Consider the following 19,159-nt stretch of genomic DNA (forward strand, 5'->3'; position numbering starts at 1 on the left):
TTGTTCAACGTTCCTACGAGCATTTTTCACCGATCTGAGGTGCCACCTCTTGCCGTTGGAGGGCTGTTAATTTAGACCTGTACTCGACACTTGTGGTCTTTGAGCAGTGTGAGGATTTTTCTTCGTGCCAGCACCTACTGCGCCACGAGACCTCGGTTTATACGGTGTCCTCCGAAGGACCGTTCTCCACGTCAGACAGTCACTTTAGTTTCGAATCTGCGACGTAAGGATAACTCCTCAACTCTAGAGCAAACGCTCTAACCACTGCGCCACGCGGGGGATAATGTTAGAATTTATTCAATTATCAGATGATAGCACGATAGTACTATTCGATGCCTGAAAAATGCAACAAATGTTCTAATGGCCAGTCAAATAAAAACCAGTATGTTCTAAAGGCCAGTCAAATAAAAACCAATATGTTCTAATGGCCAGTCAAATAAAAACCAATATGTTCTAATGGCCAGTCAAATAAAAAGCAATATGTTCTAATGGCCAGTCAAATAAAAAAATCCTCAACTTCACATTTCATTTATACACAAATCATAAATACCTAATCTTGGCAAGTAATACATAATCTTGGCAAGTAAAAACAAAAATATTACACTGAAACGGCGATTGTTGTCTCTGAGTTTAATTTCAACGTTTTTACTTATTGCTCTGTTGTCTTTCATAAAGTGTTTTTAAGGTTATCAAAAAGGAACGCCTTGTAAGCCAATAAATGTGGCTTGTTTAAATAAAGATCAGAGAAAAGCTGTTTTATGCATATTAGCTATAATGTTTTGCATGTTATCCAGCAACGCTGCCATGTGCTTTATGTAATGTTAAGCCGGGATAAGATGCTAGAGGGCAAATTCAGTACAGTCTAACTTTTGGTGTTACTTTTGCAAAAACAAAGAAAGGTAGAACTAAAATGAATGGTTTTATGCAAAGGAGGAATCTGGGACTGAATTGTGAAGGAATTTCACTGTTACATTTATAAAATCTACCCGTAATAAACATTATTCTAGAGATATCTTTTGGTCTGCGGATTGTCATACGCAAAACACAAACTTAACACTCGCATTTAATTTAAAATTCCGTATTTTGTAAGTCAGGTAACACCCGATTTCTCTTTCAGAATAATGCACCACGATTAGTTTCCCAGTCAACATACCAAGAATCCAGTCTTCTGAAACAATTTGAAAAAAAAAAAAAAAAAAACATTCATCGACACATTTTATCGACAATTTTTTTGCTTTTGATCCTTTGGCACTTGTCTTGCATCCATTTTCTTTTGATTTTACTGAAAAAAGGACAGTAACGTTTATTGATATTTTATATCGGTTCAAAGACAGGAGTGCTGAGATCGATTGTGTAGAATGGGTAACAAGACATTATAATGCTTCTAAGTGAACACTGAAAGGTTTCTTTGTCGTTATGAATGATCAAAGAGTACATTTTATATTTTATTCAGGCGTAAACTCTCTATAAAAGTTAATATGTATGTGAATAGAAAAAAAAATGTAACCCAATTTCAATTCAAATTCATCACACAGATCCATTTACCTTTCATAAACTAAAACAACAAATACAGTATTTTATTTATGAAAGAAAAATCAGTCCACAGTGCGATGAGATAATCAATTAGATTGACTTTAATTGATTTTGAAAATATTTATGAAAGAAAAATCAGTCCACAGTGCAATGAGATAATCAATTAGATTGACTTTAATTGATTTTGAAAATAGACAGCCATTTACGGAAAATTGAGACCTTTAGTTTAAATTTAACTGGATATGTGTGATGCTAGAATACATGAATGAATTCTTTATTCTGTGTCATTTGCCACATATAGCAACACGAAGTGTAATATCTAAATTTATCCAACTCATGTGGTTTTATCCCCTCGTCAAGGCTTGGGGAAAAACACACAACTTGTTGGATAAAAATCATATCCAACCACAAACCATTGGAGATTCTATATAAATATTAAGATCCAATACAAAGCACAAGTGAGCGTATTTAAGACCCAAAACTCATCATTGCAAACACAGTGAACTGTTATTTTGCTTTGAATTAAGCATAACATACACTAATACCTCTCTCACCCCGTTTACCTAAAACACATTCTTATGGTGAAAATGATCCTGCTTCTGTGTCATTGTTAGGATCAAAAACTATTTTCTTTGATATGAATTCAATTTGAGTGGTCAATCTCTGATGAGTATTGATATTTAATAGTTACAGTAAAACACGCTCATATATGTAGCAAACATACTTATAATGAATTTACACTTACAAAGAAGTGACATTTTCGTTTCCTGTGGTTTTAAATGTATTGTTTTAATATCATAATATAACGAGAGAGATAGTTTTATAATAATAAGGCAAAAGCACAAACAAAAATTTTTCCTGACAATTCGCTATAAGCATGATTTGCTGTATTCAACAGTACTACTTAGAGTTACTATCAAATTAAATTATTTCTATCAGCATGTCGAAAGTTGTATTTGTAAATCAGTATTTTATATGATGGTCTGGTGATCTATTATATATATAATGCATGAAATGTATGGAGATAACGAACAGTATTCAAGCTCAAATGTCCATTAAACAATACAAAATAGGAGCAGAGCAAACACGGACCTCCAAAACATCAGAGGTGGGATCAGGTGCCATGGAAGAGTGAGTATCTCCTGCCGACCGGTCGCATCCGCCGTGCATGTGCTCCTTATCATGATCGGGAAATAACGGAAAAATCCGTTGACAATTAAGTGTGTAAATAATGGTCTAACGTCAGTCAGCATTTGACTCAATAATGCTGATAAATTGTATTTGTTGACAAGGTCATCGTATCGACCATAGAACTTACGAATTGATGACTTTAAACGAGACCTCTGATATTCTTGTTTCATCAACTTGTTTGTCAATAATTTACCTCGTTTTAGAAATTGTACATACGTAGAGCATGCTCGTGCGTATCGAATCAACTGAGAGATATAGACCCCGTATGCAGGCGATGAAGGTATATTGCTGCATAAGTAAGGGAGTTGACGATTGAAAAGTTAAAGCCATCAGGTTTATCATAAAGCTTGGCTGTTAGATTACCATTAACGTCTTTTTCAAGTAAAATATCCAAATATGAAACATATGTGTCAGACTCTGTGGTATCTTTTATCTCAAGCTCATCGGGATTTATCGTATCGACATAAGGATGGAAATAACCATTGTTAATTGACAATACGTCGTCGATATATCTAAATGTCGAGTTGAAGGCCACAACAAGTGTTTTCTTCTTTTCACGTATAAGATTTTGGACAAATTCTGCTTCATATGAATACAAAAAAGGTCTGCTTATAACGGGGCGCAATTGGTACCCATTGGAATTCCAATAGATTGTTGGAAGACCTGGTCTCCAAAAACCACATATAAAGATATTGTTAATCAGAAACTCAAGCATTTTTTTAATGTCAACTTCGGAGTACTTGTGTGTACAATCAGAATGTTTTTTAACAATGTAACAATGTGCTTCTGGGGGATTTGTAGATCTGTACTTTTTGAGCCTAAAATACAGATGGTTTTCATCATAGCAAATTCTTATTTGCTTTGTATACATGTTCTCCTCGCCAACAAAATTAAAACGACCCTTAACATATTATCTCTCTCTCTCTCTCTCTTACACCCGCACACATACTTTCTGGGCACTTACGTTATTGCATTAACACACATACACTGTACAATACAAGTCAATTCAATCAATTACTTATTTTTGTAGTAATAATGTATCTTGCCAAAATTAGATTGGTAAGAAATAAAATGTATATATTAAAAAAACTATGTTGTAAGACATTTACCAAGTCTACTCCAAATTTCATTTTTTTTTCATGTATATGGTATGTGAAGATTTTTTTTTAAGTTACGATTGTTTAATGTATCTAATTTCATTTTTTTTTTAAATATCGACAAGTGTGTAAAATCTTTCCTCCGAAACGGCATTTATCGAATTTCAAGACCTGCTGATTTGATTACATCTTAAAAGTTTTCATGCTGCTTTATGCTTGTGATGCTCTAAGATCATGCTGACTGCTGATTATTTTTATGGCATTCACAATTGACGTTCTCGCTAATAATTCTAAACAATTATTTTGTTTTCTTCGTTCTGATTGTATTAAGGGAAACACGTTTGTTTTATATGAGCACCTCAAATGATAATTACAGGGTCATAAAACATCATCTGCTAATATAGTTTTCAAACAGCATTACATTCTTTCCGTCAGGAATTCTTAATAGTTCGTGGTGACATGAATATGCACACATATATAAAAGTTTTGTTTTTTGACTCATTTCCATCTTTATTGTTTTATAGGTGCCCTTTGCAGTAAGTGCTCCCCTCCAGAGAATGTGTTTAAGGTGATTTTCTGGCTTGGTTACTGCAACTCCATGATGAACCCTGTGATCTATGGTTTTTCAAGTAAAGAATTCAAGCGTGCCTTTAGAAATATTCTCAGCTGTAAATGCAGAAACTCCGATAGATTTAAGCTAATACAGAGATACTCTTTTTATGACCAGAAAGAACGATCAAATACCAATTTATCTTGTCAAAATGGGAAATCGAGATCAATTAGAAGCATCAAAGGTGATGAGCGTCTTAGAGGAGAAACATTGAGGTCTAAAAACTGCAATGCTCAGACGGATTACTCACCAGTTGGCAAATGTTACCTTGCTGCAAATCCCCCAAGTTTTGATAGTGATTCTGTGTCCCTGAGTGACCACGTTTTGGAGGAATTACGTCAGGAACAGAGGCGATCCCCTATTGACAAATGAAGAAAGATATGTTTAAAAGAGGCAAAACATTTTATATACTAATATATCAAGTGTCAGCGATTAACAAAAAAGTATGGCAACGTTAAAATTTTGAAAACGATTCAAAGAAAGTAATCTTATAAAATTTTAGTATCGAAAAAAATTGCCACCAACGTGTGGCCTGAAGGAAAATGTATACCTTTCCGTTCTTAACAAACGACCACACACACAGAGTTTATTAACAGGAATTCTTAAACTCCTCGTATTAACTATTAAATATCAGCATGTTGGCTCTATGGACCTAGCTAGGCTTTTTATGAACAATTTTTGTTTAAATAATGTTTGGAATTTCACGCCGTCTAAAAAACGAGAAATTAAATAAAGCTTATCAATATTTGTCATTTATGTTCTTGACCGAAAAATTTTGGCAAGCTGAACATTGTGTTTTGGAATGAAATGAGTACTTCATGCAAAAATAAATGAAATGAGAAACCAGTATTTTTTTTTCTTTATTCATCACTGATCTAACTTCTTGTCGCACTTCAAGCTACATTGTATTTATCCCAATCCCAAATCTAATCATATTAAAATGAGAATCAATTTTTAGGGATAAATTAATATTTAAGGACCAATATATCACAACACCTGTTAGACTGGCCTTAATTTATCCAGGACGTATCATATATATGCATCTTTATACATACACTCACAGTCAAATTAACTCTAAAGTACCAAAAATTTTACACAAAGGTATACATGTTTTACAAAAGTTAAAGATTAAAAAAGAAAGAAAGAAAGAAAGAAAATCTTATAAAAAAAGAAATCTTATAAATTCAGTAAACTATGGAATATTGAACAGGGTCAAACAGGGACCCCTGGAAACACCAGGGGTGGGATCAGGTGCCTAGGAGGAGTAAACACCCTCTGTCGGCCAGTCACACACGCCGTATCTGTTGATCAGGTATACTGAGTACATCTTAGTCAAATTTAGTATAAAAGCAATGGCCAAACAAATGGTAACAAAAGTCTCAGACAAAATATGACCCAATCATAGGTTGTTTTACAAACAAGGTCATTATTATTAACGAAATAATTAAATGCTGAACTTCAAAAGGAATTGTTGAAATCCTTGTAACATCAATAAATTTGTTTATAGTTTGCCTTGGTCAAGCTGCCAATAAACATCGATCATTATTTCATAGATTATGAAAAAGATGTCTTTTTGTATTTCGTTGAAGAAATCTTTGTAAGAAGTTATTTGAATAAGAAAATAGTTCGCAGAAGAGTGTACGTGTACACTAGGAGTCTGGTATTTTTCTTACAGTAGAAAATCACGGCGTCTTTGTTTTTTTATTCTTTATGAAATATAAGATTAATTAGTGCATAGATAATGATAACCGCTGGCATTTTGTGAGATGAGGCATCTTAATTTTATGACAATGCCCCCACTGAGATAACAAACCGAGATATGTTTTTCTTATTACGAATACTTTAATTTCTATGCTATAGATAGTAAGCAAATTAAGAACTCTAAAGCAAGGGAAAAAATTCTTAAGAGGATTAATTTTCATCTAAATGTAATGCAACATTTCCTTTGATACCCGAAACAAATCACATTCTGGATTTATTAATAGAATATTGCAGAATAGGTCAGAATAGATCAATGAAGGCTGAGTAGAAATAACTTCAAACATTTTGTTAAACATTCGGTGATTAACCGATGTTAAAATAAATCAGCTTTCAAATCTGTGCCTTTTATGAGAAGGTCCGGATATATTGATAAATCAAAGAAATATATGTCTTGGAAGTATAAGAGCTGATGTAAGTGATAAAGCTGACATAAAATTTCTCTGATAAAAAAAAAATCCAAAACACACATGTGAAAAGATAATTACCACAAGAACATGTTACACAGATCCCAGGCTAGATGAAAAGGATGACAGACATATACTGTAGGGAAGCAACTTTTGTTTTTTTTTTCGGAAATGATATAATACTCGGCGCGTTGCACTATTACTTTAACATTTTCTAGAGTTTATAAAAGCTGAAAAAACAACTTAGAGGAGGAAATATTCACAAAGAAACAATGATTTGCTTCTATCCCAGAAATATCATCTTTCATTAGCATATTCGCCAACATCCTAAGTAAAGAAATAAATATGCATTTTTTCTACATTGATGGTAAGATACTCTAAAAGAATATATTAATTTTTTTCCTGAAATATATATATATATATATATATATATATATATATATATATATATATATATATATATATATATATATATATATATATATATATATATCAAACACTGACTGGTTACAACACATACTTTTTTTGGTTTCATAAGATTCATGTTTGATGAAGTATGCGAGAAAGAACTAAAAAAGAATACCTCTAAAACATGAGTTTAATAAATATAATTACATTTACCAATATGTCTCTTTGAATGACATTACTAAGAAAATTGACATTTAATTTTTGATGACATGAAGTTAGTTACGTAATCAGACTTTCTTGTGAATATAAAGCATACCGCAAGAGACATTTGAAAGGTCTAAACTGTGAAATCAAATGACGTATATGTATCTTTGTTGCAGTCTAAAGAGTCAAATATTTTTTTTTTTTTTGTAACAAACTAATAAAGAAATATTAATACAAGAAATAAAATAAAAAGAGAAATCCGTAGACAGTTCAATGTATAAATAATGGCCTAACAATTATTATGAAAAACCTCAGTAAGCATTTGACTCTATGATAGGTTGTATGTGCTGACAAGGTCATTGTATCGAATGATAAACTTGCGAAAAGATGACTTCAAATGAGGCTGTTGATGTCCTTGTATCATTAACTTGTTTGTCAATAGCTTGCCTCGTTTTAGACATTGTTCATACGTAGAGCATGCTCTTGCATATCGAATCAACTGAGAGACATAAACCCCATATGCAGGTAATAAGGGTATATTGCTACATAAGTAAGGGGAAGTTGACGATTGAAAAGTTGAAGTCATCACGTTTATCATAAAGCTTTGTTGTTATGTAACCATTAACGTCTTTTTCAAGTAAAATATCTAAATATGAAACAGATGTGTCAGAATCTGTGATACCGTTTATCTCTAGCTCACTGGGATACATCGAGTTGACATATGAATGAAAGTAACTATTGGTAGTTCATATTTTTCTTCTGTGTGTTTATTTCTTTGAAAAATCTCTTTTTACGGTATTACATGTATAAAAGATATAATAAATACACCGTGTATCAAATATTGAAACCGAAAGTTTACAATTTTTGCAGTTGGACTGTAATATGCATGTCATAGGGGCCTCATTCATACAAAGATTGCTAAGAAAGATAATCATGCCAGCTTTTATGCCGTTTTGGATTTTATGATGTCAAATTTATTTTACTTCTTTTCTCCAGATGAAACGAGAATTGGACACTAAGTGGTTCTAAGGATATTAAACATATAACTCACACAAGTATTTCTTGTTTAAAGCAAGCGACGCACTTTCTTAAGGTGTATAATTTTCGTATTTCAACGTTCATTTCATTCCTCCTTAGCAAGAAAATGATAAGGCGCTCTATCATTTTCGTAATAACTGAAATCGATTTTAGGAAAGTGATACCTTTTTCCTGATATATATTTCTTAGAAACATTAAATAAGCACTGATGCCCTTCTTATATCTTTTATCTTTCGGTTATAAATAAGACACAGTTTTCCGCCTAATGGACTAACTAAATAGTGTTAAACCCTTTGAAAGCGTAGAATTTCTAAGTCTAATGAAAGCATTACTAGTAAAAATAATCAGTGGCCATTTCAAAAGTCTTCCGCAGCAAATGAATAATGAGAGTTATTGCCCTTTGAACTAGAGAATTTTTTAACAGTGGTTCGGAGAAATATCAGTCAGTGCAACTCTATTTGTATACATTATGACTTTTTTAAACCATAGCTTATTATGAGAAACCTATAAATTTAATATAATATAACAGAGTGTGTCTTTTTAACTTGTAATGATCAGTTAATGAATCTTTAAATAAGTGAGAAAAAGTAAAAAATAAAACAATAGCAAAGATAGCTAAACCATAGTAAATGGATAAGAATAGAAAATTTATGTTGTCAGACGGAGAGACAGAAGGTCACAATTTCAAACTGTTTCGGAAAGCATAAAAAAAATGAACATGAATGATACATAAAAGGATTGCTAGCAGGAAACTGTTGTAAAACTAAAAATTATTTTTGCAGATTAAATGCTGAAATATGAAGTAAATGACCAGTAATCATGCTCAAAAGTCCAATGAAATATTACATATTGTGAGCAGAGCAAAAACAGACTTGTAAAAAACTATTTTTTGGATCAGGTGCCATGGAGTAGTAAACGTACAATGTTGACTGGTCACACGAGCCCTACGCTCATGTCATGATTGTGCAAACTGAGAAATTCATAGTCAATTCAGTATGAAAATAATCGTCTAACAGTTTGTATGAAAGACGTCAGTCACTATTCGACTCATGGAGAGATTGTGTTTGCAAACAAGGTCATATTATTGATCATATTATTTTCATAAGGTTTACTTCAAAAAAGATTGTTGAACCCTCGTATAATCAACGCATTTTCAGTAGCGTGCCTCGTTTAAAAATGTTCTTACGAAGAACATGCTCTTGTGTTTCGAATCATCTGTGAAACATGAACACCATAAACGGAAGATAATGATAAAAAAGTTGAAGTCATCACGTTTATCACTAAGTTAAGTTGTTAGTTTGTCATCATTTTTCTAGAAAAATATCCAAATATGTAGCAGTTGTATCAGACTTTATGGTGTCTTTTATTTCGAGTTCAATGGGTGAAGGACTGCAAATTAGACCTATATGTATACTCGGTACTCAGGGCCATTGAGCAGTGAGGGATCTTTTTCGTGCCAGTACTTACTGCAACACAGGACCTTGGACTCTCATCCGAAGGACCAGCCTCCATGTCCCGCCGTGGGATTCGAACCCGAGACTTAAGGATCAGCTCCTCACACCTTGACTCTAGAGCAAATGCTCTAACCACTGCGCCAAACAGGCAAATGAATATTGTTTATCAATAAAACGTCATAGAAAAGTCTAGATGTTGAATTGGATGTTACAACAAGAGACTTCTTTTCATATAGAATTTTTTTTAAAATATAAATTCTGCTTCACAAGAAAATAAAAACAGGTTTACTTAAAACGCGGCACAATAGTACCCATGGGAGTTTGGAGTATGTGTGTGTAGATTCATAAAGTATCTTAACAAAGTAAGTCTGCAGATGACCAATGACAAAGGTAGGAAAGTTTGTGAGTTCCATTCTTATTAAAACTGGCCCATGAAATAATATAATTTTAAAGATTTAATGAAAATCCTATCAACAGCCAATAACATTGAAAGATTGAGAATCGGAAAATGTTGATCTCATGATTGATAATTTATAAATTCAACAAACAATATAGATATAGATCAGGGCAAAAGAGACTCATGTAAACACCAGAGGTTGTATCGGGTGTCTAGGAGTAGATTCCACCCTCTGTCAAGGCCGGTCACAACCACAGCTAGTCCTCTGTATTGATCAGATAAACGGAGTTATCAGTGTCAACGTTTATTTTTATTATACCTCTATTAAGAATACTCAAATTTGATTGGCTTGTTAGAAGGCTTTTAAACTCAATAATGACTCCAAAAAGTACCATTTACAGCAATAATGACCTAGGAATCATTGCACGTGGGGTATAATGACCCGGTCACTATAAATAATGACCGCTAAAAATGACCTGTTAATCTAAATTCCATACAAATTTAAAAATTAATGCATACAGTAATGACTCTTCATTACAAAAAATACCGTTATAAAAATATGTAAAGTCTTTTTATGATACGGAATACGATTGTCCTTCAGATGCGTCATAAAATTTATCGTTCTTATTGAAACTTTCGTTACAATGTCAAATTCAACGAATGTAGATTTGGCTCTTTTGTACAGTAAAAGTCTGCACCAGATTGTCATTTTACTCGGAAATGGTATTTGTGAATTTATAAAAATGCATGTTGCTGACAATCACAGAGTGTTTTAATAAATCGGCGATGCATGCAAAAACTTACAAGACTTGCAGGCAAAAAGTAAACAACTTCACTAGCGAATCCCGATCCCGATGAAACACTGATAATAACAGTTCGTAGGTCTAATACACAATTGATTATTTTAGTAATTAAGCCTACAAAAATTGTCTTAACTTATATCGGTATAATAAAACAATTGATTATCCCTTATGAGTTCAACATGGTGAAATAAGGACCCTCGACCTGGCCCACTCGCTGACCTGACCTGACCTCGGCCGCTTCGACCGATCGATGGGTCTTCTTTGCAAAGAAAGTCATTATAACAATCAAATGTTTACAAAATGTTGACTGAAATCTAGACAGTAGAAACCTCTGAAACACAAAGTAATTTGTCATATACCTGCCTCGGTTTAAAAAATGGATCGTCCACGGAAGATTTATGCTTTCTGCTCTCTTTTTGCATTAGTACATGTAAATTGAAATATTTCTTGCCTTCTTACTCAGTTTGGATACATGGATGCTTATGCAAGTGATGTTGGAATATTGCTACATTAATGTGGTGGAGACAAAATCATTTGCCTTGAAAGAAAAAATAATCTCTTCCAACATGATATTTTTGAGATACTTGTTTACATATATTTGAAAATATTACAAAATTTCGTCTTAATGTTTAGTAAAAGTGTATATTTTGAGTGAATGAGGAATAATCTAACATTTAGAAATTTGGTGACCTCAAAACTTATTGCTAACGTTTTCAATTCTTTCATCTTAAGGTTACTATTTGCACCTACATGTTTTGTAATCTTACTGTAGCCCACTACGTTTTTAAATGAAAAAAAAATCAAGCATTGAAAGATTATTTCTAGAATTATCTAAAATAGGTTTTCTAAACAAGTAAGGGAAAATTTTCAAATACACATGCAGGAAAAATGTTAAACATTCGTCAAATATTCAGGATGTTTGCAAATTTTTCTTCAAACTTCAAAAATCCTATTATTTGAATCCGTCAATAATTTTCTCAGGTATCAGAATGAAGCGCATGTACTGAAATGAAAATACTTTTAAAGGTATATTTTAAACTTTAACGTTAACTTTACTCCATATGAAAATGTGTTCTATTCGAGATGCCATTTAACATATGTATGGCTTTAATAAGCAAATGGTTGGAACATGTTCAAGGGATTGTTCCATAGTTTTTATAATGCTGCGTAGCTCCTAAATGCATTTCAATAAGAGAATTGAAACTAATTTTTTTTTTCATATTTTTGAACAATCATCGGTTTACAACAGGACATAGGACTAAGACCAAATTTAAATCTGCTGCTAACTTTCTAATTTACATCAAAGAAAAAATTGTTTAAATATTTTTTTTTTAAAAAAAAGGGTATTTTTCAGCTTATTCAGTGATTTCACATACAATAAATTTGTATATATTGTTACAGTTTGATAGATGAAGTTTATATTTTATAGAGTTTTTCTTTTCGCATAGTTTACCTTTGTGTGTTTTCCTTTTAAAGTATCATTTTACCTATTTCATTGCCAGCAGTTTACGGAGGACACATTCGTTCTCTTCAATGATTAACACAATGTTTGCGTACTAAGGAATGGCTTGACTGCGTCCTACGGTGTTTCAAGCATAAATCTGAATTATAACATATCTAGAAACCAAAAACTGGATGCAAATATTTCCTGACATAATGCAAACGGGCTTAAATCCCTTAATAGGTTCGTTAAGCACACTTTACGGAAATACATAAGGTTGACCAATGTTATAGATGACGAGACGAAGCCGAAGACTGAACAACCCAGGATATTAAGAGAGATGTTAAGAGAATTTGTAACAAACCTAACAAGTGAGGCCCAAAATATGAGAGAATATTCTATTGTAGTGAAGGATACTTAATATCGGCAGTCACGCTCGTAACTTTTAAACCAATGACAGTGAAATATTTCAGTAAAAAAGATAATAATAATCTTTTATGACGTTTTGTGTCTATTGAAGCGTTCACTATCCTTCAGCTCGCTCAGGACGGGCTGCATTAACTTTTTTCTCTTTTGCTCAAACAGGCTTATACAAGATCGTGTTCATGAGGAATGTACAATTATTCATACTGTGATCGGTAGACAGGGCATGCTTTCTCCTCCTAGGTACCTGATCCCATCTCTGGTGTTTCCAGGGGTCCGTGTTTTGATCTGTTCATAATTTGTTTTGTTTCCTGAATTTAAGAGCTTGATCAGTATTCGTTATCTTTTCCTTTTCACTTAATATATGTATATTCTGTGTAAAAGACAACTTTATTCATCTTATTTTTAAAATAAATATTTGTATAAATTGATTTTGCAATACATTGTCATTAGAACAAACGAATTGAAAAATGAAGGCTTAGCATACGAAAAGTTTTCTTTTCTTTTTTTCTTTTTTGGCATAGTAACCATTTTACATTTTCTATCTATTTCAAAGGTTGTATTAAAACGATTTGTCTTGAAATTCTGAATAGACTTCTTATTTTTTTTTAAACATTGTCATCTTTCAATACAAGCCTTTATGATCAAAACATATTCTTGAAAATCATACTCTTGACCTCCAAAGTTTTTAGAGACTTCTACATGTATATGTAAAATATCTTGCTTTCTTACACTAATATTCCCAAAAGTATTTGCAAAAGTTTCTAATCTATTATTTTTCGTAAAGCAACTGATACTTTTAAAAATACAGACAGAAACTACATGTATTACACTTTCATGCCTTTTCTTCACTTGTACACATTTCTGATAGTTATATCTATTTTCACTCGACCGAAAAACCTAAAATTAAATATGGAGATAATGAACAGTAATCAAACTCAAAAGTCATGTAACACTACGAGCGATGCTTTCATTTATAACTTGATACATCTAGTTATTTAGTAGGAACTTGAATGTGTTTTTATTTCATCTTTCCTTTTTAGTATGTCAAACTCTAGCACCTCTACCGAGGCTTTATCTATCACAAGTCCATAATTGTATCATATTTAATATATTTATTAAAAGAAACTGGTTGCACTATTGTAGAAGTTCAGGCTATAGGGACCGTGGATATAGGTCTGAATACAGTTGAAGAGCATCTGACTAGTGATACAGGGGTCCCAGGTTCGATTCCTGGTCAAGTCATATCTTTTTCTTTATGCATTCCTCCTTCTCAACTACACTATGATCAGATACTACAGCCATTTCAAAATGTTGACTGTGTTGATATAATAGATACAATATTTTTTGTGTTAGCGCATGTCGTAGTTGTATTTATAATCCAAACATAAAAGAGATGATGCACATGACATATTTTATACAGCATTACATCTGGAATACTCCCAGAATAGAATCCCTATTTCTTATTACTCATTTTTTAATGAGTAAGAAGATAATTTCTTTTTGATTCAGCTTACTGTCCTACAAGATGATACGAAGGACGTCGCCTCTAGTATTTGTTTGTTTTTTTTTTTTTTTTTTTTTTTTGCAGAAAAATACACTTATTAAACGTGGGTGTATTGTCCAATAGATAGACATTCCACGACGTGAATTTCATATGTTGCAAATACTAGGATGACTCGGATGCTAAAGCATTCCTCTTAAAAGCTCTCGTTACTATTCCCAGGATTTCTAGGTGATTTTTAGCTCGTTCCCTAATTGTATACCTTATGAATTTCAGGGCCTTGATTCCAAGAAAAAAAATGAGTCATGAATGAAATACGTTAAGTTAACAACTTACTACACTAGTGATTTAAACCTAGTGGTATTTGACCTATTTCGCCTTATCTATTTTTTTCTTTTTCAGCGGAGATTTAAATTCATCACATTTATCTCTGACAATGCATTTTGTGAAAAATCCTCTGAATAGGTTTTGATCTACTTCAGCTAGATTTACAAACTGCCTTACTGACACGTGTTCAGCATGATCTTATCCACAAAATCATGTAACAAGGATTTCTATAAAGTCTTTATTTGTACCTATAACCTTTGCTGGCAGAATATACGTCACCATTATCAGGATATAATTGAACGCTCCATAGAGCTGTATATCTCTAGAATGGCGAATTTATGTTTATTGAAATTGTAGTTAATTGCATTTTTTTTAAATCAGAAAGACAGTTGTAGACGACAATCATAATCATTCATTCTTAAAAATTATTAATGTTTCTTTTGTATAATGGATTCTAAAAATAAAAATAAAATTTTTAATTCAAATTTGCGAACATAAAATTTACAATGATGCAGAACATAATTCGGATTTTTTCCCATTAATTCGACAAATGTTGCTTATATCCGATTGACGGAACTAGTTAGACAGAATTTTTATGTGTTTTTATATAGTACATTTACCTAATAGACATAAAAAATGTTTTCAACCATTAAAAAATTCTTATTCTATTTAATGATGTGTATATATCGGTCTATTCCGACATATTCCGGCGTAGAGTCAAGCAGCAATTTAATCCAAAAGGATTTCTCTACCCTTCCTAGGCATCTGATCCCTTCTCTCGTGTTTTCGGGTCCGTGTTTTCCCCCTTGTTCATAATTGTATTATTTACAGGATTATGAGAATGAACAATATTGAGATATGGAAACATTTATATGTGTATAAATGCAAAATGCGCTTAGAGAGAATAAACTGAAGCTCGTTTTTTTAAGCTTGTCGGTAAATTATAAAGTTTTTTTTTTTTTTTTCAGAGGAAAAAAAATCAATGTGAAGCCATCCCACTCTGACATTGTATAACATAAACAACATTTGTCTTTGCCTGTTTTTCCTATATAAATGGTTGTTAGTTTGACCAAACAGAAATTTGAAATGTGTCGAAAGCGCTTGTACTATCCTAATGCTCACAAAATCACCGGGGAATTTAAACGCTTAACTACTAGGTAATTTTCTATTTTAGTGTCAAGCTATATTGTTGGTTAAGCATCCAATTTGTTAGTTTGTTTACAGTACTATACATTTTAATGTTTATACTACTCACAAGTAACAATAAACAGTGAAACTATTTATGGTTAAGATAAATGTCATTAAAATAATTCATTGACTACTTTAATGTATTTATATTTTTTACGGAGCTTGTTCTAAAGTAATGTAGACGGAATACAGAATTCCTAATTATTGAAATTCATAATTAATTTATATTTACATTCTACATGTATTTTGTTTATAAACTGTATGGAATGCTTCTGCATTCAAAACACCATAACAGGGACGGGGAAGTCACATATTACGATTCTTATTTTTTACGTCACATAGGTTGAACGCCGTGCAAGTGCAACGTCATAAACGAGAATCAAAATTCAAGCTCCTATTGAAGAGTGTAACGGTAATAGCTGTTGGAATGACTCTTCCATTAATTGTAACTCACCGAAAGGATAATTCTGGGATTGTTAAAAATAAATCACATTTGCAGACAAAACAGTAAGTGAAAAATGTGTATATAAGCATTGAAAATATCTTTATTAATCACCTGAGTCACTCAGGTGACCTATTGCTATCCGTTTTCGTCCGTCGTCGTGCATCGTCCGTCGTGCGTTAACTTTTGAACATTTTCAACTTCTTCTCCAAAACCGCTTAACCAATTTCAACCAATTTTGTCATATAGCATCTATGGTTGAAGGGGAACAAAATTTGAATTTCATGGTCCCTGCCCCCCTGGGACCCGAGGGGTTGGACTAAAACCACCAAAATTGATGCAATCTTTAAAAATCTTCTTCTTTACTCCTGGACACCGAGCAGTCAAACTGTTGACATGATTGTAATGAGCATTGGGCCCTCTACCAAAATTGTGCATTTCATGGCCCCAGGGTCAGGGGTTCTGGTGCTAGGGTGGGGCTATATAGATCATTTAGTAAAAGTGGATTATTTCTTTGAAAATCTTCTTCTCTGCTCCTGGGTCTTAGATAATCTTACTAAGTACATAGTTATGTTGAGCAAGACTGTCTCTTCCAAAATTGTGAATTTCATGGCCCCTGGGTCAGGGGTTCTGGTGTTAGGGCGGGGCTCTATTGATTATATAGTGAAAATGCATTAAATCTTTGAAAATCTTCTTCTCTGCCCCTGGGTATTAAATAAACTAACTAAGTACATAGTTATGATGAGCAAGAGTGCCTCTTCCAAGATTGTGAATTTCATGGCCCCTGGATCAGGGGTTTTGGTGTTAGGGCGGGGCTCTATTGATTATATATTGAAAATGCATCAATTCTTTGAAAATCTTCTTCTATGCTCCTGGGTATTATTTAAACAAAGGAAGTGCATGGTTATGATAAGCAAGAATTCCTCTTCCAAAATTGTGAAATTCATGTCCCCAGGGTCAGAGGTTCCGGTGAAAAGGGGGGGGGGATGTATTGATTATATAGTGAAAATTCATAATTTCTTTCAAAATATTTTTTCTACTCCTGGTTATAAAGCAAAGAAACAAGTGTATAGTTATGATTAGCAAGCTTAGGATGCTTTTACAAAATTTTTAAAACTTGTGATCCCAGGAGTTCCGTTGTGTCTGTGAGGGGGGGATCTAATATAGTGAATATGGGTGAATTCTTTGAAAATCTTACGCTACATGTAATTGCATAGTTATGATGATGAGGGTACCTTTTCCAAATATGTAAATTTCATGACCCTGGGTCATGGGTTCTGGTGTTAAGGTAGGGCTGTGTTAAATAGTGAAAATGCATTATTTCTTTGAAGATCATCTCTGCTCCTGGGCATATTGGAGGCAATTTCATTCAGAGTAAAAAGTTTTAATAAGCAAGGGTATTAATATCAGAATTTTGAACATCTGGACCATTTACTCAAGTGTTCTGGTCCTGGCCAGGGCTCTATTAATTTGTATTTTACTGAGTGGAGTTATTCCCTTTTACCATTCACCTTTGATAATTAATCACTGTAGGTAATGTATTTGAAAGGTTAATAGAATAAGAGAATTATGCAAGAACATTTATTGTATAATACAAAAAGTACTTTCTTAGTCTAAATGATCAGGTAGACTTGGAAATAATACATGAATAAAAATGAAACAAAAATAACTTATCTTTTTAAATGTTCTTCAAAGGCCAAGTGAGGTCAATGCGAGAGGTTATAGACATTTCATTAAAGGTCTGCATGGTAATAGTGATAAATGAGGGACAGATAGATAGATACTAGAACAATTATTTTGTTGATCGTAATCGTACTATTTTTCTTGCTTTTTTGCAACAAAGCTTCATTTGTCAGTTTATGAATCCTCAAAATTGTTGTACTCAGGTGACCGTTAAGGCCCTTTGGCCTCTTGTTTTAAAATAGCAGTCTCATAACTGCAACGGTGTGTGCAAACAAATTTTCATAACGAGCTGACGCTCGATCGTTATTCAATTTTCACACATTGTTGCAGTTATGAGACTACATCCTTTAAAAACAATAACTCAATATTTAAATATCTGCACTTATTTATTTTAAATATTTTCTGAATTTAATCAATCACTCCAAATGCATATCAAAATACCAAAAGTAAAACAAAGAGTGCATAGGTATTGCATGTCTCTTTTTTTAGATCAGATATCATATGTCTATGATATTTAATTCTTATTCTTTCAAATGTTTAATGTATCGTTTCAGTCAAGCCCCATCCTGATATTTACAGTAATTCATCATAGTAACTCTATCTAATCAAGGAAGAATAATTCATGTTGAATAGCATTCATCGAAAATGTGTTAAGGTCATAAAATGATATCTGTTTCATAAGCTGAAAGAAGTTTGAGATTTCATTTTCTCCTTAATTGCCGCGTATAAGCATTGTCTTGTATCCCTAGAAATTTCGCCATTTCTTTTTAAAAATACTTTCACTTCAGGAGGTCATGTGCGGAAATTTTGGGTCCATGCACTGTAAACTGTCGCCTAAACAATACAAACAATTTAAAAAATTCAAACTTGGGATGAACTCTTTGGGTAACAATGGTATCAAATTTATACTAAGACCAAAAAGAAATGTAAATGAAGAACAAATAAATCGAAAATCTGCCCACATTTTCAGAAAGATGCAGTTTCTTGAAGTTTCTGTCCCAGCTAATAGAAATTTCCCATAAGGTGTGTTTAATAGATGTATATAAAAGACATCTTATTAGAAGGTTTATCACTAAAACGCCTTAAAAATGAACACAAAGGTACTTTTATGTAAGTATTTGGTTATTGAATGTAAAGTATTTCATTTTTTCCCTAAAGTTTCTTGCACAATTCTTGTAGCAATATCAATACCAATATTTATCTATCATATTAAAACTAAACGTTTTTACTGCATGTTCAACCTAATTGTAA

The 19,159-nt window shown here is 32.6% G+C and overlaps 1 protein-coding gene across 2 annotated transcripts in view; it reads left to right on the top strand.

Annotated features, from left to right (window-relative positions):
• The window catches only part of LOC133174825 (alpha-1A adrenergic receptor-like), a 124,324-nt gene extending 119,044 nt beyond the window's left edge, over window positions 1–5,280 (top strand). For both annotated transcript variants that reach the window (XM_061309928.1, XM_061309927.1), the window contains exon 3: window positions 4,346–5,280. In XM_061309928.1, the coding sequence (XP_061165912.1) occupies window positions 4,346–4,803 (458 nt within the window). In that variant the 3' untranslated portion in view covers window positions 4,804–5,280. The remainder of the gene's footprint in view (window positions 1–4,345) is intronic.
• Window positions 5,281–19,159: the final 13,879 nt, after the last annotated feature.

This window comes from Saccostrea echinata, unplaced genomic scaffold (assembly GCF_033153115.1).
Source record: "Saccostrea echinata isolate AGI-Se365-2 ecotype Australia unplaced genomic scaffold, CSIRO_AGI_Sech_v1 ptg000059l, whole genome shotgun sequence".
NCBI lineage: Eukaryota > Metazoa > Mollusca > Bivalvia > Ostreida > Ostreidae > Saccostrea > Saccostrea echinata.